This window comes from Perca flavescens, chromosome 15 (genome assembly GCF_004354835.1).
Source record: "Perca flavescens isolate YP-PL-M2 chromosome 15, PFLA_1.0, whole genome shotgun sequence".
Taxonomy (NCBI): domain Eukaryota; kingdom Metazoa; phylum Chordata; class Actinopteri; order Perciformes; family Percidae; genus Perca; species Perca flavescens.
Genome location: NC_041345.1, coordinates 2,924,872 through 2,946,906, shown reverse-complemented (window position 1 = coordinate 2,946,906; position 22,035 = coordinate 2,924,872). Strand labels below are relative to the sequence as shown.

At 42.2% G+C, this 22,035-nt stretch overlaps 1 protein-coding gene across 1 annotated transcript; it reads left to right on the top strand.

Moving 5' to 3' along the window:
- Positions 1-459: 459 nt before the first annotated feature.
- On the top strand, positions 460-21,766 carry mcm5 (minichromosome maintenance complex component 5). The gene is made up of 16 exons (XM_028599568.1): positions 460-836; positions 2,033-2,159; positions 4,081-4,209; positions 6,543-6,715; positions 8,317-8,469; positions 8,567-8,736; positions 9,204-9,375; positions 11,819-11,930; positions 12,032-12,175; positions 12,744-12,809; positions 13,000-13,176; positions 13,855-13,967; positions 14,092-14,220; positions 16,146-16,288; positions 19,435-19,562; positions 21,146-21,766. Exons 1-16 carry the CDS (start codon positions 664-666, stop codon positions 21,245-21,247), a joined length of 2,211 nt encoding a protein of 736 aa, XP_028455369.1. The 5' UTR covers positions 460-663; the 3' UTR covers positions 21,248-21,766.
- The last annotated feature ends 269 nt before the right edge of the window (positions 21,767-22,035 follow it).

Sequence of the window (22,035 nt, the reverse complement as noted above, 5' to 3'; positions counted from 1 at the left end):
TCTAAATCTTGGCAAGAAAGAAAGCTCCCTTACGAAACTGTGAAAAGATATATTAAAAGGGGTAACAGTGTTTATTTTTTTCAACTGCCATTGCTTTAATTTTTTAAACAGTAAATACACTTTATAAAAAATACTATGAAGCATTCTATGAAAAATATATTCACATTTGAAAAAAATGTAGCAAGGCACATCCTGAGCAATGCCTTTTTAGTTCAAACAAAAGGTGATTTTCAAAGTTTTTGCAGTAGTTTAACGTGTTAAACATGTGTTTAATGTCCTATTCATGGTTCTTTGTGGCACGTTGTTGCTGATAGTCCACATGCTCCCTCCTCCTCCTGCTGCTGTTGTCTTTTTCGCGCCACCAGTCCTCACAAACTCCACCTTTATCCTGAAGACACGCCTCCGCAAAGCCGCTTCGACCAACAGCAACAGGCGGTGCCGGCTTCCAGCCAATCAGAGCACAGAAGAGGGGCGTTGCGAGACGCGAGTCGCGGGAAACAGACAGGAAGCGGTTCAGTTTTTGCCGCGGAACAGACTCTCCGAGCAGCTTTGTCTCTGGCGCTTTACGTCCAGCGTGTTTCTCTTTTAAAATTTAGAAAGAACTAGTCCACGGTTTCAGCTTTTCTTTCGCGCCTTGTTGTTCAGCGACCTGTTTGGTTCAACATGTCTGGCTTCGACGACCCGGGAGTGTATTACAGCGACAGCTTCGGAGGCGGAGAGGGACATGGCGTGGACGAAGGCGGACATAAGAGGATCCAGATCAAGAAACGGTTCCGCGAGTTCCTCCGGCAGTTCCGAGTGGGGACCGACCGCACCGGCTTCACCTATAAATACAGGCGAGTTAATGACAAAAGCACAGGAGCTGGGTTAAAAATGATTAAAGTTGTTAGAGGCGGGGGGTGGGTGAATCCTATTAACTAACGTTACACTGATAACAAAACAATATTGGTGTTTAAATGTCATAAACACCGACACCAATATTAAAGGATCATTCAACTAAGTTTACATGTGAAGGTTATTCATCATGAGATGTAACTACTCAGCCTGTATAAACAGTTTGTATTAAGTCTTAAGTGGATCTGGAGGAGCATTTCTTTTGTTAAAGTCTGAAAAAAATCAAATCAAAAGTCATCTCAGTTTGGCCCTGTGACTTAGAAAAAAATCCCAAGAAGGTCTGTTATACAGTGTGGAGTATAGGTATAAAAGCAGTGCAGGGATCTGAGGGAAGAAGTTGAGTTGCATTGTGGGTAGAAAAATGTCCTTGTCCCCCAACTCAGAGATTCAGAGGCAGAAAAAATTAAATGTTATGCCTTTCTTGCGTGCAAAATGTACGTCAACGATTAATGGATTATTCAAAATAGTTGGTTGTGATTTTTCTGTCGATTGATTGGCTAATCGATCAGTCGACTAATCGTTGCACTTTTAATTGTGGAAAATGTTGGATCCAGCATTTCTGGAGCTCAAAGAGTCATGATATTTTCACTCCATGTCTTTTATGAGTCTTTCGTTTTAAATAAGCGTAGCAGTAAATCAGTGGACGGGTTACTAACCAGCCGCTCCATCAAAGTAGCTACTTGTATATAACGGCATTGGCAGGTTTGGTTCATTAAATCAACCTGCAAATGCCTGCTTAACTTGTTTTGACTTAATATTAACTATGCCTTCCAAAATCTTTTGTTTTATTGTTTAACAGTCAGTGAACTAATATAGCTTCTGCATTTGATCTGATTCTATAACCTGACTCCTCCAGATGGATCGCTTCGCATTTGCTGGGCATATCCATCTGGGAACTTTCCGTTGGAGAACTTTTGGGAAGAGGCAAAAATCCTGGATAGCTGATTGGATAAACCATCTGTCTATCACCACCTATAGCCTATAAATCAACCAGTCAGATCAAACTCTTTCCTAAACCAAAGTCGGGAGAAGAGCAAAAACATGTTTTCCCATATTCTGACTAGAATCGGAGTATGACCACGTCAGGCTACCTGTTATGACCACGCTATTCATGGTTTTTCTTTTCTTTTTGAACCAGGGATGATCTGAAGAGACACTACACCCTGGGGGAGTACTGGGTGGAGGTGGAGATGGAGGACCTGGCCAGCTTTGACGAGGATCTGTCCGACTGTCTCTACAAGGTGCCGTCTGACAACCTGCCGCTGGTGAGTCTGAAACGGAAACACCGTGCCGTGGATCCCGAACCTCCACCCACAGCTTTTAACACTTGTTGTCTTCCAGTTCAGATAAGATATAGTGTTGTCCCCGAAAGGAAATGCTCTCATATACATTAGACAGGTCCCTATATAATACTCTCATATACATTAGACAGGTCCCTATATAGTAATGCTCTCATAAACATTAGACAGAACCCTATATATAGTAATACTCTCATATACATTAGACAGGTCCCTATATAGTAATACTCTCATATACATTAGACAGGTCCCTATATAATTCTCTCATATACATTAGACAGGTCCCTATATAATACTCTCATATACATTAGACAGGTCCCTATATAGTAATACTCTCATATACATTAGACAGGTCCCTATATAATTCTCTCATATACATTAGACAGGTCCCTATATAGTAATACTCTCATATACATTTGACAGGTCCCTATATAATTCTCTCATATACATTAGACAGGTCCCTATATAGTAATGCTTTCATAAACATTAGACAGAACCCTATATATAGTAATACTCTCATATACATTAGACAGGTCCCTATATAGTAATGCTCTCATAAACATTAGACAGAACCCTATATATAGTAATACTCTCATATACATTAGACAGGTCCCTATATAGTAATACTCTCATATACATTAGACAGGTACCTATATAATAATTACTGTAACTCCTCCTTTCATTGTCTTTTATTTTTTAATGGAACAACCCTTTATGTATTGCACAAAATGACATAATGCACAACTAGGGCTGGGCAATATGGAGAAAATCAAATATCACAATATTTTTGCCCAAATACCTCTATCGATACCGCAACGATATTGCAGTGTTGACTATTGGTGCTTTCTCAAAATATTTACACAATGAGATTTTTGATAATCATCAGTAATGTGGATATAATGACTAAGTGGGTAAAGGCAAATAATAGAACAGTTACAGCAGTCTGGTAAGTTCAGAAAAGTACATCACTTTACTGTAATGCAGCCTTTAAAACCAGGAAAAGACCCTTATGTCATATTACTATATCCAAAATCTAAGACGATATCAGTATAATATCGATATATTGCCCAGCTCTATGCACAACCCAAATAGCCTACATATTGCACAACTAACATATTGCACAACCCCAGTTGACCATGGAGGTTTTTGTTTTTCTGAGTAAAAAATGTAAAATTAAAACTTTTTTTATCAATGTTCTGGGGGTGCCTTTTCTGACCTTTTTTCAACATTGTTTTATCATTTTTCTTCAAGTGCTTTTTAAAATTGAATAAAACGCCAATAAAAGTAGTGACCTGATCATTTACTTTACTCGTGGAAAGCGTTTAGTGAAAATTTAGTTTTTGAGAATTTGGTTGAAAGAAAACCCAAATTTCTGATAAAGAAACTTTAAAAAAAAAAAAAAAAAAAAAAAAGGGTCAGATTAGTAGGGCTGCCACCTCTTAGTCGACTAATCGGTGGTTTTGGTCTTAGTCGACTAAGATTTCTTTAGTCGATTAGTCATTTTTTATGCATATTTATGCTTAATTACTAATTTCCAAGAAACTCATGAGCACATTTATGGTAAACACAAGATTTAAAGTGGTGCTTTTGCAGGATTAATTGTGGAGAAACTCAGTTTTACAGATGGTTAATTAACTACATTTACATTGTGCTTTTCTAGTCTTAACCACCTCTCAAAGCTCACAGCTCTGTCAATTAAATCAACTAATCGATTAGTCGACAAAATCCTATAAGTGTTAGTCGACTAAGAATGTCTTTAGTCGAGGACAGCCCTATAGATTAGAGCCGAGGGTTAACCAGACCCGTTTTGGGGCCCTGGGGTTGGGCCAGTTTCACGCAGCCTTAGTTGCCATGACGCCCCCCTCTGACAGTTTGGTCTGATTCACAGCTGGAGGAAGCGGCCAAGGAGGTTGCCGACGAGGTGACCCGGCCCCGGCCTGCAGGGGAGGAGACGGTCCAGGACGTCCAGGTCATGCTGAAGAGCGACGCACATCACGCTTCCATCCGTGGCCTCAAGGTACCTACACCCCCGGGTCTCGCACCCCTTTCCCACTGGCCAAAAAAAAAAAAAAAACAAACCCACAGACATGTGGCTTTCGTCTGCAGTGGGAACGGTTACATGAACAATATCTCGTATGAAGATAGATTGAGAAAATGAAGTTACCAGAGGTGATATGATTCAGGTGTGTAAGCTTGGACAGGCAATATCTGCTGTAACAGCTGAGCCTATCTTTCAGTTTTGGAGCAATAGAAATGAGACACGAGGGAATTCTTTAAAACTTTACCCTAGAACAAACTCGAGGCCCGCGGGCAAAATCTGGCCCCTCGCAGATTATGATCCGGCCCACATATCAATTTAGGTTCACAATACACTTTGGTTAGCCTAGTTTTTTTTTTTTTTTTTTTTGGACAATTTGTAACTTTCTCTAACATGGTTGTTACTCCAAGTTTTTGTCACTTTTTTTTTTTTGATGTTTACGGGCGCTTTTTTTCTACGATGGCTGAGGAACTTTTTCCTGACTTCTTTAGGACTTTGTGTCAACCAAACTGTAAGAGAGAAGACTATATGACACATGCAATAATACAGTCAAAGATCTTTGACTTTTTTGTTTAAATAAAAGCATATCAATGAAGTAAACATGTCTGGCCATTGATGTGATTCTTATTTTCCAGTTTGACACCCCTACCCTAGAACATGCCTGTCTGAAAAGAGAGAATTTTTTTTTTCACACTCCTCATAGAGGATTTTATATCCTGTACCAGAATTTTCAGTAAATTAACAATCGGTGTTCACTCCCAGGACCAACATTGCCTCGGTACGCACGGGTATTTCCCTTTCCAGATCCGATCAGGAGCGAGGGAAACGCGAGGAGACCCTTTTCCCGGCGCGATGCTAAGATGTGCGTGTCGGTACTTTCTGTCATCTCGGCCACCAGTTCCGCCCGCCTACCTACGTAGCTCTTTGTGTCTTGTACCCCTTTCCCATTGGTCCAAAAACCCACATACACCCACAAACCTCTGACTTTTGTTCGTCAATAGGTATGAGAATAAAGATAATGGAACATTGACTAGAAATGGTAGTTGTAGTAGTTCAGGGCACTACAGGGTGTAGCAGGGCATAGCTCAACCTAGCAGGGCACTACAGGGTGTAGCAGGGCATAGCTCGATGTAGCAGGGCACTACAGGGTGTAGCAGGGCATAGCTCGATGTAACAGGGCACTACAGGGTGTAGCAGGACATAGCTCAACGTAGCAGGGCACTACAGGGTGTAGCAGGACATAGCTCGACGTAGCAGGGCACTAAAGGGTGTAGCAGGGCATAGCTCGATGTAGCAGGGCACTACAGGGTGTAGCAGGGCATAGCTCGATGTAGCAGGGCACTACAGGGTGTAGCAGGGCATAGCTCGATGTAGCAGGGCACTACAGGGTGTAGCAGGGCATAGCTTGATGTAGCAGGGCACTACAGGGTGTAGCAGGGCATAGCTCAACGTAGCAGGGCACTACAGGGTGTAGCAGGGCATAGCTCGATGTAGCAGGGCACTACAGGGTGTAGGAGGGCATAGCTCGATGTAGCAGGGCACTACAGGGTGTAGGAGGGCATAGCTCGATGTAGCAGGGTACTACAGGGTGTAGGAGGGCATAGCTCGATGTAGCAGGGCACTACAGGGTGTAGGAGGGCATAGGGCAGCAGGGCACTACAGGGTGTAGCAGGGCATAGCTCGACGTAGCAGGGCACTACAGGGTGTAGCAGGACATAGCTCGACGTAGCAGGGCACTACAGGGTGTAGCAGGGCATAGCTCGACGTAGCAGGGCACTACAGGGTGTAGCAGGGCATAGCTCGACGTAGCAGGGCACTACAGGGTGTAGCAGGGCATAGCTCGATGTAGCAGGGCACTACAGGGTGTAGCAGGGCATAGCTCGATGTAGCAGGGCACTACAGAGTGTAACTGGGCATTACAGGGCACTACAGGATGTAGCAAGACATAGCTCGACGTAGCAGGGCACTACAGGGTGTAACTGGGCATTACAGGGCACTACAGGATGTAGCAAGACATAGCTCGACGTAGCAGGGCACTACAGGGTGTAACTGGGCATTACAGGGCACTGCAGGGTGTAACAGGGCATTACAGGGCACTACAGGGTGTTACAGGGTGTTGTAGGACATAGCAGAGCACCACAGGGCGTAGCAGGGCGTGGAGCAGGACTACGGCGACAGCTGCAACCATGATTTAGGTGCCACCCTAATCCGAGGAAAACTGCTGTGTGAAAAAAAAATCTTCTCCATAGTTATCATTGCCTGAACACTTTTTTTTTTTTTTTTTTTTTTTTCGTTTTCTGTCCCATTTGTAGTCGGAGCAGGTGTCTCGTATGGTGAAGGTGAGCGGCATCATCATCTCGGCCACGGCGGTGAGGGCCAAGGCCACCAAGGTGTGTCTGCAGTGTCGCGGCTGTCGCGGGGTCATCAACAACATCCCTCTGCCCCCGGGCCTGCAGGGCTACGCTCTGCCACGCAAGTGCAACTCGTGAGTACGGCGTCCGAGACGCCAACGGGAATCCTCCGTTACTCCTGTCCCGGCCGGGGCCTACGCTGGTGGTTTTGCCTTTTGAGATGTCATTTCTCTGAGCGTCTTCAAATGCTTCCTCCTTAAAATCAGTACAACCTAGGCCAACAGGTTATGCAAGTCAATAAACCATATCAATTAGTAAAAGTATTCAAATTGTGTCATTCGTTTAAAAAAAAAAAAAAAAAAAAAGAAAAAGTTTAAATATCAGACATGTTTTCATCACATTTGACTAAATAAACCCACAAAACATATTGTCCAAAGTTTTCTAAATGTAGAAACGTGAACAAAATATTCCTTGTTACACTTTTTAGTTTAAAAAAAATAAATATATACTCAATTTTATGAGCAGAGTGTAAAAGCGTTTTGATTCAGTTTCATCTGCAGTAGAACGGTGTCACGCGGTTCGGTACTGAACGCCACGTGAAGGAGTGGCGTCGTCTCGAGCGTGCATAAGCACGGCAATGACCTTAGCTTTCTGCTGCAAAAAGAACGAATGCTCTAGCCGTAACGTTTTTTTATTTTTATTATTTCAGACCGATTTGATCCGGATCATGTGAGTAACAACCTTCCGCGGGTTCGTTCTCTAAGAGTTTAGGATAATTGTGTCCCTGGTTTAAGTTTTATTCCCACCATCCGTTGTAGAAATATTTCTGTAATGTAGATGTGTTAATCTCAGTATTAAAGTTGTATTTCCTGTATAATGTATAGACTTGGGACACACAGACAGCTTAAGCTTTGATTACCTTCAGTTCAGGTGTGTGTGTGTGTGTGTGTGTGTGTGTGTGTGTGTGTTTATTTAAAAGGATCCCCATTAGCTGCCGCCAAGACGACAGCTAGTCTTCCTGGGGTCCAAACAATACATACAAAACGTGTATGTGAGTAATTACAATCACAATTACTCACAAAAATATCATATTAATACACATAAAAGAACAAGAAAAAATAACAATACAAAAAGTACTGATTAGAATAATGGTAAAATAATACAAAACAACATAGCACATGATACAACCACTCTCAGCCAATCCAGACGATATTATGATGTTGAAAACAAATACAGTCTTAGTCTTTTTTTTAAAACCAGTTTTTCCCCTTGATTTCCCAAACCGTGTGTGTGTGTGTGTGTGTGTGTGTGTGTGTGTGTGTGTGGGTGTGGGTGTGGGTGTGTGTGTGTGTGGTGTGTGTGTGGGTGTGTGTGAGAAATCTGGCCCGCGACAGAGGATGACTCCATCAAGGAAGAAGATAAAAAGATTAGGAATATGGTCAGACGGGGTGCACAAACTGAGTGGACCTGAACCCTGTATATTTTTGTCTGCGGCCAGGGAAACTTAGGGTCTTTTTTTTGTGTACCCACACCTGTGTTTTAACTTAAATGCTGGACTTCAGTAAACTTGCTTAACTGAACTCTTCGTCTCAGGTTGATCCTTGCGTCCTGGTGAGCTTAAGTCCGATGAAAAAAGGCGTGGGAATTAATAAATTGGAGTCAGATTTGACTTATTTTAGAGACAATTCCCTACACCGTCCAACAACCTCTTTTTATTTATTTTTTCTCTTCTCAGTGAGAATGCCGGTGCCAAGTGTCCCGTGGACCCCTACTTCATCATCCCAGACCGCTGCGTTTGCGTCGACTTCCAGACCCTCCGCCTGCAGGAATCTCCCGACGCCGTTCCTCACGGAGAGATGCCCCGCCACCTGCAGCTCTACTGCGATCGGTAAGGAGCGCACGCTCAAGGGACCGCTTTGAATTCATCTATTTTACAGTATAGGATCGTCGGCTCAGACCTCTCCTTCCTTCTCCTCCTCCTCCAGGTATCTGTGTGACCGTGTTGTCCCGGGCAACAGGGTGACCATCATGGGCATCTACTCCATCAAAAAGATGGCGGCCTTGAAGGCCAAAGGCAATGAGAAAAGTGCCGGCGTGGGCATTCGTGCGTCCTACCTGCGAGTGGTTGGCATCCAGCTGGACACCGAAGGGGCAGGTAAAGAGGAACTTCTGAATCTTCACTGGCCTCATGATTCAATTGGATTATTATTATGCTGTCAACGATTCGATATCGCGATTCATGCACCACCTCCTCAAATTTATTATATATTGCTACACGTGGTTTTCATCAACCATTTCCAGCAGTCGGATGTATCTGCTGTTAAAAAGACACTTCCTGAATGTAGCGGAGTCTGAACACAGAAGACAACAGACAAAAGGCAAAAACAGAAAAAGCGGCAAACTGAAAATCAACTAGCAATATCGGTAGGCAATAATCGATTGGCTGTCACTGCATCGATGCAGAATCATCCACCTCCGCATCGCAATGCATCGATGCAATGACTAATTTCAACACCTCTCATAAAAATACTCAGGATTCAGTTTTTACGCTCGTAAACGTGGAACTCGCCGGACCTCTCTCTGTACTTTTGAAAAAGAAATGAAAGCCTTGTTGTGTCCCAGGTCGCGGGGCCACTGGATCGGTCTCTCCGCTGGAAGAGGAGGAACTCCGAGCGCTGGCTGCTTCTCCGAACGTCTACGCCTCTCTGGCCCGCTCCGTCGCTCCCTCCATCTACGGCAGCGAAGACCTGAAGAAGGCCATCACCTGTCTGCTGTTTGGGGGTTCGAGGAAGAGGTGAGGCTGCCGTTCCAATCGGCACGGTTTGGTGTAAACCTTGTTCTTTTCAGACCAAAGACTTGTGACAAAACTAGACAGTTTTAGAACGCTGCAGGGAAAAGTTATCGCATTCTGAACCCGCTCGGCTCAAGCGTCGCCGCGACTCAGCTGGTCCGGTCTCCCAGAGGCTGGATTTGCAACGTAAGAGACGTCTCCTGTTTCCTGTTTCAACAGCCAATCGGAATCCGCTTTATTGGCCAGGTTTGCGTAAACGGACAAGGAATTTGGCTCCGATTCATCTTTGCTCTCAAAGTACAACCCTCACTTAAAGGAAAACTCCGGGCAATTTTTACGTTAATCTTGATTGCTATATGTATAGGAGTACTGCCGATAGCCAAAAAAACGAGCCGAATCGGTGCTAGCAGCTAATGCCGAGAGCTCCCACTCAGCTAAAAGGGCAGTTATGGGGGCATAAGATAAAGAGTGCCTTTGTGCCTCTTAACAGACACAAAATGCAATTAAAATGTCTGTGCAACATGAACAGGGCCATTACATGACAACAAGATGCATTTAGCAACTTAGCCATTGTTTAAATTCACCTACCCTCTTAGCTGCTAGCTGCCGTCTGGGATGAGTGAGTGTGTTCAGCCAGGCTCCGGTAATCATCATCACGCAGCAGTTCCATGTGTATTTGTAGCATATATATCCATTTTGTGTGCTGTCGTTGGTGAATATGAGTCTCTGTAGTGGCGAATTGTGTGGTAGTTTCCTTAGCCAGGCTAGCACCCCCGACCGGCATCCTTCTACTTCCTCCCCGCCTGCCTCACCTGCCGAGGCCGACGACAATCCAACAAGCGCCCACTGGTCTGGTGGAGGTCTTCCAGAAGACCTTTAAAGCCTTCGCGGCGAGAAAATTTAATTTTATTTCACCCTCACAGGTAATTGGCACTGTAGTGGTTATGACCATATTAGTAACTATGTAACTACATGGAAACGGACCAAATTATGTTTATGCCCTGTACAGTAAAATAATGTTTTAGACTGCTAGCTGTAGTCTCGCGCTGAAGTCCCGTGTGAATTCAGCTGTAGCGTGAAAAAGGTAAATGGCACCAACACTGCAGGTTGGAGGAGCGTAGTGTGTGATAAGTGACGATCGGAGGTGTTCACAAGGGAAGAAGCTTAGAGTCACGTAACTATGGAGAATACAGAAGATATTGAACACATGGAAGAGGCTTTTGAGTTTTTAGTTACATAGTCACTAATATGGTCATAACCACTACAGTGCTCAATCACCTATTTGCGCATTTGGAACCTATGATCAGATTTGAAACCAATAAAGAAACGATTCTACTGGAATCGTAATTTTTGAAACGATTCCGAGTAGGAATTGGTTCTCGATGCCCAGCCCTAGTCTCGACTGGACTTTACGTGTTCAGTAATGCTTTGGTTTGGAGGCGACCTCTAGCTCCCCCAGTAAGAGCGTGCGCCACATGTAGGCTGAGTCCTTTGCAGCGGCCCGGGTTTGAGTCCGACCTGCGGCCCTTTGCTGCGTGTCATCCCCCATCTCTCTCCCACCTTTCCTGTCTGTCCACTGTCATTAGCTGCTTTCTGACCGGAGGGATTTTTGCAGTTCCTAGAACATAACATTCCTAAAACCCTTTTTTTCTCTTGTGTTCTGACTAGACCAATTTGGGGATTTTTAAGTTCCTCTGACCGCAGTTCCTGTAACTCTTTCAGCTCCTACTTCAGGGCAGGGTCTTTTCTCTGTTCCCCTTTCCAGAATAGTGGTGGTTAGATGGCTGTGATTGTAATAACAAACAGTCCAGTTCCTATATGGCCACTGGGCCAGTGTGAATGCAAATGGCAAAACCAGTTTTTGGTAGGGCTGGACATCGAGAACCGATTCCTAATCGGAATAGTTTCAAAAATTAAGATTCCATCGCAATAGTTTCTGTATTGGAATCGTTTGGAGGATTTGGTTTCAAATCCGATCATCACTTCCCAATTTAACATGCGCAAGTTTTGGTTTCCGTAGTAGCCAGGTGCTTGTTGTGTTGCAGCCATGGAGCTCAGTAAGCAGTGCTCTAGTGTGGCTTTATTTTACGTTGAAAAAGCCCCGTCAAACTGCAACCCACCGTTGAATCAAAATAAAACTTTCCTCTTATTTGTTAAAGTAGGCATGTGACCCGTTTCAACTCCACCACTCAAAGAATCGGAATCGAGAATCGATGAGAACTGGAATCGAAAGGAAGAATCGTAATTGTTAAAATCCAAACGATGCCCAACCCTAGTTTTGGGGGAAGAGTAGTTAGTAGAACTGTTTAGAAGTGGACTGTTCCTAGATCTACGTTCCTGTAACTACTTGGTTGAAAAGCAGCTAGTCTCTAATAAAGGGGGAAAAATGCCCCAAAAATGAATCTTTAAAATAAAAAAGTAATGTTTTTGTGTCGTGTCCTTTCAGGCTGCCCGACGGTCTCACTCGGAGAGGCGACATCAACCTGCTGATGCTGGGAGATCCCGGCACCGCCAAGTCTCAGCTGCTCAAGTTTGTGGAGCGATGCTCGCCCATCGGGGTAGTTATCCCTTCTCCCCCCCACCCCCCCACTTCATCCGTCAGTGTTCTGCCAGCGCGTGGATTGGCCCCTGACGCTCTTATGTTTCCGTGTCCCGCCAGGTTTACACGTCGGGGAAAGGCAGCAGCGCGGCCGGTCTCACCGCCTCCGTGCTGAGGGACCCCAACACTCGCGGCTTCATCATGGAGGGGGGGGCCATGGTGCTGGCCGACGGCGGGGTCGTATGCATCGATGAGTTTGACAAGGTAAAAAAAACAACAAAATCTTGTGTAACAGCAGGAGGAAGTTTAACTTAACCCTCGTGTTGTCTTCCCGTCAACCTGCAACTTTTAGTTTTTCTGGCTCAAAATTTTAAACTAAAATTGGTCGACACTTTCCTCCTTTTCCCAAAGTTTATGTCACTTTTTTTCCCAATTTTTTTTGTCACTTTTTCCGATGTTTTAGCGCTTTTTTTTTTTTTTTTCTTTTGACGTTTTCTTTTTTTAATTACATTTTTAATTTTAATATTTATTTTGACATTTTGTCCATTTCTTTACTTTTATTTTAATCTTTTTTTTATTTTATTTTTTGTATCTTTTTCAAAATGCTATAAAATCGAATAAAACTCCCAATTTCAATCAAAGTAGTGAACTGATCATTTATTTTACGGAACCATCCACGTTATTTTTAAAATATTTTTGACCATGTAGCTGAAAGAAACCCACATTTTCTGATATAGAAACTTTTTGAAAACGGGTAAGATTTTCCCAGAGGTCACCAGGAGGGCTAATGTGTGTCCCAGGATTAAACAACAAAACTACTTTTGTTATTCAGATGAGAGAGGACGACAGAGTGGCCATTCATGAAGCCATGGAGCAGCAGACCATCTCCATCGCCAAGGTAACAACCCAATGTCCTTTTTGAAGAGAGAGTTGGGAAATCTTTATATGCAGAAATTCTACAGCTAGTACATGACCAAGGTGCTTGTGCGTTGAGTGCGAGTAATTCTACACTTCAAAACGTCAAGACCACCCCTGTTTAATGTACCGAGAAGTAAACGGAGCCAATTAACGCCTTGACTCCCCCGCAGGCCGGCATCACCACCACCCTAAACTCTCGCTGCTCGGTGCTGGCTGCGGCTAACTCCGTGTTTGGCCGCTGGGACGACACCAAGGGGGAGGACAACATCGACTTCATGCCCACCATCTTGTCCCGTTTCGACATGATCTTCATCATCAAAGACCACCACGACCATCAGAGAGACATGGTGAGAAGCTGGAACATGTGGTTGTTATGGCTGGAAGTTTGCTACTTTAAATCCTTTCAAGCTGCGGCAACATTATAGTTATAGGTTTACAAAGTGAAAAAGCCCAAAGTCCTACTGTCAGGGCATGCCCTCATACTCTGCTTCTGACTGGCTAGTAGTCCTTACCTAGGTACTGTCAGGGCACGCCCTCATACTCTGCTTCTGACTGGCTAGTAGTCCTTACCTAGGTACTGTCAGGGCACGCCCTCATACTCTGCTTCTGACTGGCTAGTAGTCCTTACCTAGCTACTGAGCATGTGCGACTCCCAACAAAGATGGAACAGAAGTGAAATGCCTCACTCTGTAGCTAAAACCGAGAGCTCAACACACATGGTTTTTAAACCATGTAAACCTATTCTGATATAACCGAATACAATTATGAACCTGAAGATGAGCATAATACGAGCACTTTAAACCAATCACCAATTGGGCGGGGCTAAGTGCCGGATGCAATCACGGTGCTTCTGCAAAAAGCTTCAGGAAGGAACTGGTTTTAGTGGTTCATGTATACGTTCAAAAGTAGTTTTAGTCGTGCAACAGAAAACTCCGACTGGACAGATAGTCTAGCTAGCTGTCTGCATTGAACCTGCAGATATAGTCTGCGGCAACATGCTGTTTAACGCTCCTGTCTGTTTGCAGACGCTGGCTCGTCACGTGATGAACGTTCACCTGAGCGCTCGGACGCAGACCGAAGGAGTCGAGGGCGATATTCCACTGGCCACCTTCAAGAAGTACATCGCCTACGCCAGAACGTGAGTCTCGTCTGAACTTGTATTCCCGACTACAGAAAAAGCTAGATCTTCTCCCTGTTAGGTTATTCCCACTTTTATTGGACTCATTCATGTTTTAATGTTTGTTCTGGATGTGTGCCTGCAGTAAATGCGGCCCGCGGCTGTCTGCGGCGGCTGCGGAGAAGCTGAAGAACCGATACGTGGTGATGAGGAGCGGCGCAAGGGAGCACGAAAGGGAGAGCGACAAAAGGCCCTCCATCCCCATCACTGTCAGGTACATCTATAGGCTGCATTTCACAGCTATACACAAGCAGTGAAAAATATGTTCACTAAATGAAGAAAAAAAAACTTAAGACCTTCAAGAAAAACTAAACTGAAAGTATATTGCCAGGTGAAAAACGCCTTTATAAAAATTAACGTTAAACATTTCAGATTTAGCTGTAATTTTTCACTACTAAAAAAGGAGACGCCATGAGTTTCCGTCAACTCTCATTGTGACTTGAACCACAGACAGGGTTCATACATTTTTGAAAATACCAGGAAAAGTTATGGAATTTGAAAAATGCAAATTCCAGGCCTGGAAAGGTTTTAGAAAAGTCTTGGAATTTTCACAGCATAATAATATGTGATTAGTAAATGTATTTTCACGTCGTCTTAACTTCAACGTTATATTCGGGGCGCAATATTATGAATACCGCTATGAACCACATACATTATCATTCATTTTATAGTTAAACCTCTGAGGGTCAACTTTAACACGGAGTTGTATTCTTATTGTAGAATGTCAACTGACATTTTCAGGAACATATAGTCATGGAAATTTGCCGAAAAGTATTGGTTAAAATGTGTATGAACCCTGCACAGAAAGTGGACAGACTTGATGATGGCGCTGTGCCGTAACTGCTTCACATCGGACACTAAAGTAGCGCAAAGATTAAACATTAAACATCACAGCTATTCTCCAACAATGTACAGTGCTCAGCAGAAGTTTATGAACCCATGCTAAAGTTGACAAAAAAGAGGAATCAAAAAATCATCTTTTGGAAATTAATCTTATGTATTTTAAGGAAGAACATTTATTTATTAACGATACATTATTCATTCACAAAGAAAATTGGTGTCCTTAAAGGTTGGATTTTTCCTTTTTTTTTTTTTTATTAAGGCATTAAGATCAATTTCCAAAAGATGATTTTATTTTTTTCATTCCTCTTCTTAGTCAACTTCAGCATGGGTGTATTGACTTATGCTGAGCACTGTACTTTGTACGTATATGTAGCTACATACTAGGAAAATATGCCATAACGTTGTTGAATATCTCCGTGATGATAATACTTGCCATAAATCTAAACGGATGTTAAAGTGTACTCAGTTTAGCATTTTTGCTGCTTTCAGTATTCTGGGAAAATACAACAAATGGCTTGGTGAATTTAAAACAAATGAAAGGAAATCATTCCCCATGTTCTTTTTCTGAACTGAACACTGAATTGAATATAAAAGGCAGCACTAAAAACAGAATGACATTTTAAAGTGCAGTTTTCTACTGATATTTTCTTTCATTCGCAATGTTTTATAGCACCAGTTGATCAATCAGTGACGATTAAAAAAACAATGTATTACCAAACAAACTCCTTCTACTGTAAAACTAAATTTATAAAAACTAAACCTTTCTGAAAAACTAGCAAACACTCCGAAAACCGACAAACTACAATGAAATCCAAAAGTCAAAATTAAAATAGAAACTCCTCTACGAGTTTAGCGAGACATCATAGTTTCAATGAAGACAGAATCAGGAGTGCTTTTTACGTTGCATTTAAATATAGCGGACACTTTTATCCAAAGCGACTTCCAAAAGTGTATTTAACCATGAAGGGACAAACTCAGAACAGCAAGAATCCCAGAAGTACATTTTAGTCTTTGTTAGGTGAAGGAGAGAAACTTAAATTAATTCAGAAGGTGAACAGTTTTTATTTCTCAGATTAATAGGGAAAATGGGTGTAAGAATATTGTATCTCAACAGTTTGAGTTTATTTTATTTATAAGACTAAAAAGCTCAGAAAGCTTGTGGAAAACTAATTGAAAATACAAAACCTTAAGATCCTTGTCAGTGCAGTACATTTTTTATTTATTTTTTTTAACTCCCACCTTTTTGATATTTGAGTGCCCTTCTCTGGTAACGGTTTGATGTCTGGGCTCCTTCAGGCAGCTGGAGGCCGTTGTGCGGATCGCCGAGTCCCTCGCCAAGATGAAGCTGCAGGCCGTGGCCGGAGAGGAAGAGGTGGACGAGTCCCTCCGACTCTTCCAGGTTTCCACGCTAGACGCGGCGCTGTCGGGCAGCCTTTCAGGTGTGTGTGTGTGTGTGTGTGTGTGTGTGTGTGTGTGTGTGTGTGTGTCGATGTGCAGTATCTGTGACTGGAGTGATCGGACATATTTTTAAATTTGTAAAGTGAAACTACATAAACTTGGAAAAAAACGCGAAAACCACATAAAATAGCATGGTCCCTTACAAACTCAATTAGCAGTAGGCTACAATTGACGGAGATATTGCTGGATAAACCTCAGGGTTACATGTAATATATGTACATACATGTAGTGCACTAATATCTGTAAATAAGCAATAAAACTTATGCAACAGAATTATTATTTTACATATACGTAGAAACTGCTTTGTTACCGTTGGGTTAGGCCCCTTGGCAAGTCCTGAAGCCAGTTTTTATGCAACATACAGGCAACCTACATGGCCCCTTTTTTTAAATGTGTCTGCTGTGAAGTGAAACTACATAAACGAGTAGTGGTGGTGTTGTCAGGCGGCAGGGTTGAAATATTCATAACAATTGTACATTTTGTGATAAAATCAACACATTTTTAGAAAGGCTTAAAACCTTTCTTTTTAAGAGGTTTTTGTAGACTGTTTTTTTCTTTTTTTTTATGCTTCTGTTTTGCTTTACAAATGTTTTAATATTACATTTAATGCAGATGTTACAGTACCAGTCAAAAGTTTGGAAACACTTTCTCATTGGATTCAATGGGAGAATGTGTCAAACATTTTGACTGGTACTGTAGGTTTAAATGTGAGGAAAAGATGCAGATGTCAAGGTGCTGCAGATTTGCCCGGGGGCTGCCAAAGAGGCGCTAAATATGCCTGAATGTTGCATAAAACAGATTTTATGACTCTGGATGATTGCCAAGGTGTGTTTAAGCCCATTAGATCTAATGTCAGAAGACTGATTTTCCCTCTTTATTTTTTAAGGGCGCTTTTTAAAAGCTTTTTAACTTGAAAAAAACAAACATGAAAACCACATAAAATAGCATGGTCCCTTACAAACTTCATTAGCAGTTGGCAGGGGCGTAGCACCAAATTCTGGGTCCTATAGAAAGGCAGTTTCTATGGACCCCTCCCCACATCCACAGCTATTAATTTCTTTTTGGGCCCTCCTCACATGAGGGCCCTGGGTACTCAGTCCTCAGTCCCCTTTTTCCCCCCCAGTCCGACACCCCTGGCAGTAGGCAACAATTGAGATATCGCTGGAAAACTTCAGGGTTACATAATGTATGTACATGCATGTAGTGCACTAATATCTGTATATAAGCAATACAACTTATGCAACAGAACTCGTTATTTTACATATACGCAGAAACCGCCGTTCAGTTAGGCCCTTTGGCAAGTCATGAAGCCAGTTTTTATGCAACATACAGGCATGTTTAGTGCCTTTTTTTTTTTTTTTTTTTTTTTTTTTTTTTTCTTTCAAGGGGCCAAATTTGCAGTGCCCTGGTATCTTAATATTGTCATCACATATAAACCTAGATCTGTCATATTTTTTTTTCTTCACAAAATGCATAATTATTTTTAGGGCTGTCGCTCGATAAAAAAATGTAATCGAATTAATTACACACTCTGTGATTAATTAGTCGAAATTAATCGCATACATAATTAACGGTGCCTGAACCGATACTTTTTAAGAAAGTAAGAAAAGGAAAAAAGAAGGGTACTAAACAGTCGGTGACATTAAAGAAGGGCTTGTTTATTGCTAAGGCCATATGGTCAAAATTAAATGATTTGATAATAATCTAGAACAATAACTTATTTCACTAGTAAATTGCTGTTGAACGACAAAAACAACCACCAGATGGGAAAAGGACATTTACGATAACTTCAAATGCACCACGAGGCATTAGTTTACCAGCTTCATTGAACGCACCGTCTGTGTTGTTTTTCCGACGGCAGCTGCAGATTGTTAGCCTAGAAATCTAGACCATATGTCAATGATCTCGACGCTAGTGGCAGCTGGCTTGTCAGGCTAGCAGATTGTTACATACCGGCGTTGAATCCTCTACAGTAAAACACAGTCAAATATTACACACAGCGTTAGCTGTCAGCATTTTAACAGTGTTTAATCCAGCTACTAACTAGCGGTAGGCTAACGTTAGCTGCTGTCGAGTATAGTGTTAACTAGCGTCGCGTGCAGCGGTGTTTGTTGCCTGTATCGTCCGTCTCAGAGCATCAGAGAGAAGAGCAGACATATCAGGGGCACCAGATTTCGGTAGCCAGGGTTGGCAGGAAGAAGTAACAAGTAGCTAAATGTTCCAATCAATGATCCAGGCAGCACCTTCTCGTCTCCCTCCTTCATTTTACAGTCCAATGGGGGCTAGAACGGCTGCGGGTCAAACGTCAATATGGAATGGATTAATCTGCGTTATTTTTTTTAACACATTATTTTTCACAGATTAATTAATCGAAATTAACGCGTTATTTTGACAGCCCTAATTATTATAGTTGGCTAAAAGTAGCATTAGGGGCTAAAATTGTTGTCTAAAAGTAGCGTTAGTAGCTGAAATTGTTAGCTAAAAGTAGCATCAGTGGCTGAAATTGTTAGCTGAAAGTAGCATTAGTAGCTAAAGTGGTTAGCTAAAAGTAGCGTTAGTAGCTGAAATGGTTAGCTAAAAGTAACATTAGTGGATAATTGGTTAGCTAAAAGTAGTGTTAGTAGCTGGATTGGTTAGCTAAAAGTAGCGTTAGTGGCTAAAATGGTGGTTAGCTAAAAGTAGCGTTAGTGGCTGGATTGGTTAGCTAAAAGTAGCGCTTGTAGCTAAATAGGTTAGCTAAAAGTAGCGCTTGTAGCTAAATAGGTTAGCTAAAAGTAGCGTTAGTAGCTGAAATGGTTAGCTAAAAGTAACATTAGTGGATAAATGGTTAGCTAAAAGAAGTGAATACATGGTTGAAACCTCCAGCTTCATCTCTCGTGGCTGTAGTATGAATGAAAACTTAACCAAACTAACCTTAATACTGCGAGGGTCAGTTGTACTAAAAAGAAATACTGTAACAATATCCATTGATGATTGTGTTAAATAAAACATCCAGTTGAAAATGAACACATTTGGAACCTGATGTGGGCCATACTGACAGGACATGTCTTTAAACTGGACACAGAGCAATAACTCAATATTATGAGGTTTTTTTAAAACCCCTTTTTCAAACCCATTTTGTCTCTAGGAGTGGAGGGCTTCACCTCCCAGGAGGACCAGGAAATGATCTCGCGCGTTGAGAAGCAGATGAAGAGACGCTTCGCTATCGGCTCGCAGGTGTCTGAGCACAGCATCGTCCAAGACTTCACCAAACAGGTCAGTCCGATCAAGTCAAAGCGGGGTTTCACGATGAAACGAGCCCTGTGCTTATTTAGTCTTTATAGTAGTCACTTTGTCCCTGTTTTATTTTTGACCCGTATGGTCATTCAATCTGAGAATGAACAGGCATTATTTCCCCCTCATGTTATATAGAAATACAGTGGTGCTCATAAGTTTACAAAAAAAAATCCAACCTTTAAGGACACCATTTTTCTTTGTGAATGAATAATGTATCGTACATAAATAAATGTTCTTCCTTAAAATACAGGGGGCATAAGTCAGTCCACCCCTATGTTAAATTCCCATAGAGACAGGCAGATTATTATTTTTAAAGGCCAGTTATTTCATAGATCCAGGATACTATGCATCCTGATAAAGTTCCCTTGGCCTTTGGAATTAAAATTTAAAAAAATTAAAATTTAGAGATTGGCATGGAGTATGGTGAAGGGTATGTGATGATGATGATGTGGGGGTATGGTGAAGGGTATGTGATGATGTGGGGGTATGGTGAAGGGTATGTAATGATGTGGGGGTATGGTGAAGGGTATGTGATGATGATGTGGGGGTATGGTGAAGGGTATGTGATGATGATGTGGGGGTATGGTGAAGGGTATGTGATGATGATGTGGGGGTATGGTGAAGGGTATGTGATGATGATGTGGGGGTATGGTGAAGGGTATGTGATGATGATGTGGGGGTATGGTGAAGGGTATGTGATGATGTGGGGGTATTTTAATTCCAAAGGCCAAGGGAACTTTATCAGGATGGTCTATCTCTGTAGGGATCCTTTCCATAATGTTGTCAGACACTTAAAATATTAATCGGAGTCTGTCAGCGGCAAAACGAGCACTTTTGTGTATGTAAATACAAGCTGGTCAGTTGCCCTATTAACGAACATTGGGCCTCATTCACCAACCGTTCTTACAAAGAAATGTGTTCTTAAACCCTTCTTACACACTTTTTATTATATCCAAAGGTTAATGAGTAATCGTGTTAAATAATCGTGATTTCAATATTGACCAAAATAATCGTGATTATTATTTTTTCCATAATCGAGCAGCCCTAGTGTCGCCAACAACTTCCTAAATCGACTTGATTCTGATTCACAAGGTCTCGATTTGATTCAATATCTCAATTAGATATATTTTTGTTACAATACCAATTTATCTTGGCTATGAAAGATTATCAGGGAGCTAATGCTGTAAATTGTGCAAGGAACACTCTAACCTCCTGCATTATAAAAAAAAAAAAAAATATATATATATATATATATCTATATCTCTCTCTCTCTCTCTCTCTCAATGTTAAGAATTGACCCCAAAGCTGTTGCATAGACACAGAAAAAGTGCTTTTTCCCAAAATTTCACCTGATTTAGGAGCATTATTTAGCGTGACGTGGATTCCGTAGATGGTCTAGTTTCATATGATGGCAACATCTTCACTCTAGCTTTAAAACGGAGTCTTAAAAGAGCATGTCAGGCATTTGTGCGTTGATATTGCATATGATGTATATATTTTTATTTTTTAGAGCCAGCCGTAGCCACAGCCAGTAATCTCTCTGTATTCTCCCGTGTTTGCAGAAGTATCCAGAGCACGCCATCTACAAAGTCCTCCAGCTGATGTTGAGGCGCGGCGAGCTGCAGCACCGCATGCAGAGGAAAGTGCTCTACAGAGTCAAGTAGAGCAAACCGCGCTCGCAATACGTTTCCTCGTTGTTGTTGTTGATGTAAATAGTTTTGGTCTGCCTGTCTGGGCTTTTTTTGTCCCTCGGTCGTGGAAACTGTTGGGATTGACTCAAGCTACATTTACAGTACACTGCTACGGTTTGGTTTACAAACTCCGATCTTTTGCCATGTTTCCACTTCTCATTCCCCCTGCTCCGGCGTTTCAGAGCCCCCTCAACTAGGGTTGGGCATCATTTTGGATTTTAACTATTCTGATTCTTCCTTTCGATTCCGGTTCTTATCGATTCTTTGACGGGTGGAGTTGAAACGGGTCACGTGCCTATTTTCACAAATAAGTTTTATTTTGATTCAGTGGTGGTGTGCAGTTTTACAACTTTTTCAACGTAAAATCAAGCCGGACTAGAGCGCTGCTTACTGAGGTCAACTGAAACCAAATCCTCCAAACGATCCCAATAAAACGATTGTACTGGAATCGTAATTTTTGAACAGATTTTAAGTAGTAATCTGTTTTCGATGCCCAACCGTACCCTCAACCGGAGACATTTTGGAAACCCTTCTGACCCGTTTTTTGGTTTGGAGTCTGCGGCGTTGTGTTGCAATCTCAATGGCCGCCAACGGAGGCCTATGGACACACCCCCAATATACCAGAAAGTTGATGAGATATTTTGGTTTGGGTGTTTGTTTAAACGGAGATTAGTTCTTCTCCTGGAGATAAAAACACTCGGTGCACAGAGATCACTTTTGTCTCCAAACTCCGCTGAAATATGAAGCATGGTAATGTGAAT

What these genes read in the sequence shown, in the direction of transcription:
- mcm5 (XM_028599568.1), top strand. Translation starts at nt 664, where the DNA reads ATGTCTGGCTTCGACGACCCGGGAGTGTATTACAGCGACAGCTTCGGA. An exon ending in CGTCTGACAACCTGCCGCTG is followed by an intron (nt 2,160 to 4,080) that starts GTGAGTCTGAAA and finishes TCTGATTCACAG; the next exon opens with CTGGAGGAAGCGGCCAAGGA. An exon ending in TCCAAGACTTCACCAAACAG is followed by an intron (nt 19,563 to 21,145) that starts GTCAGTCCGATC and finishes CCGTGTTTGCAG; the next exon opens with AAGTATCCAGAGCACGCCAT.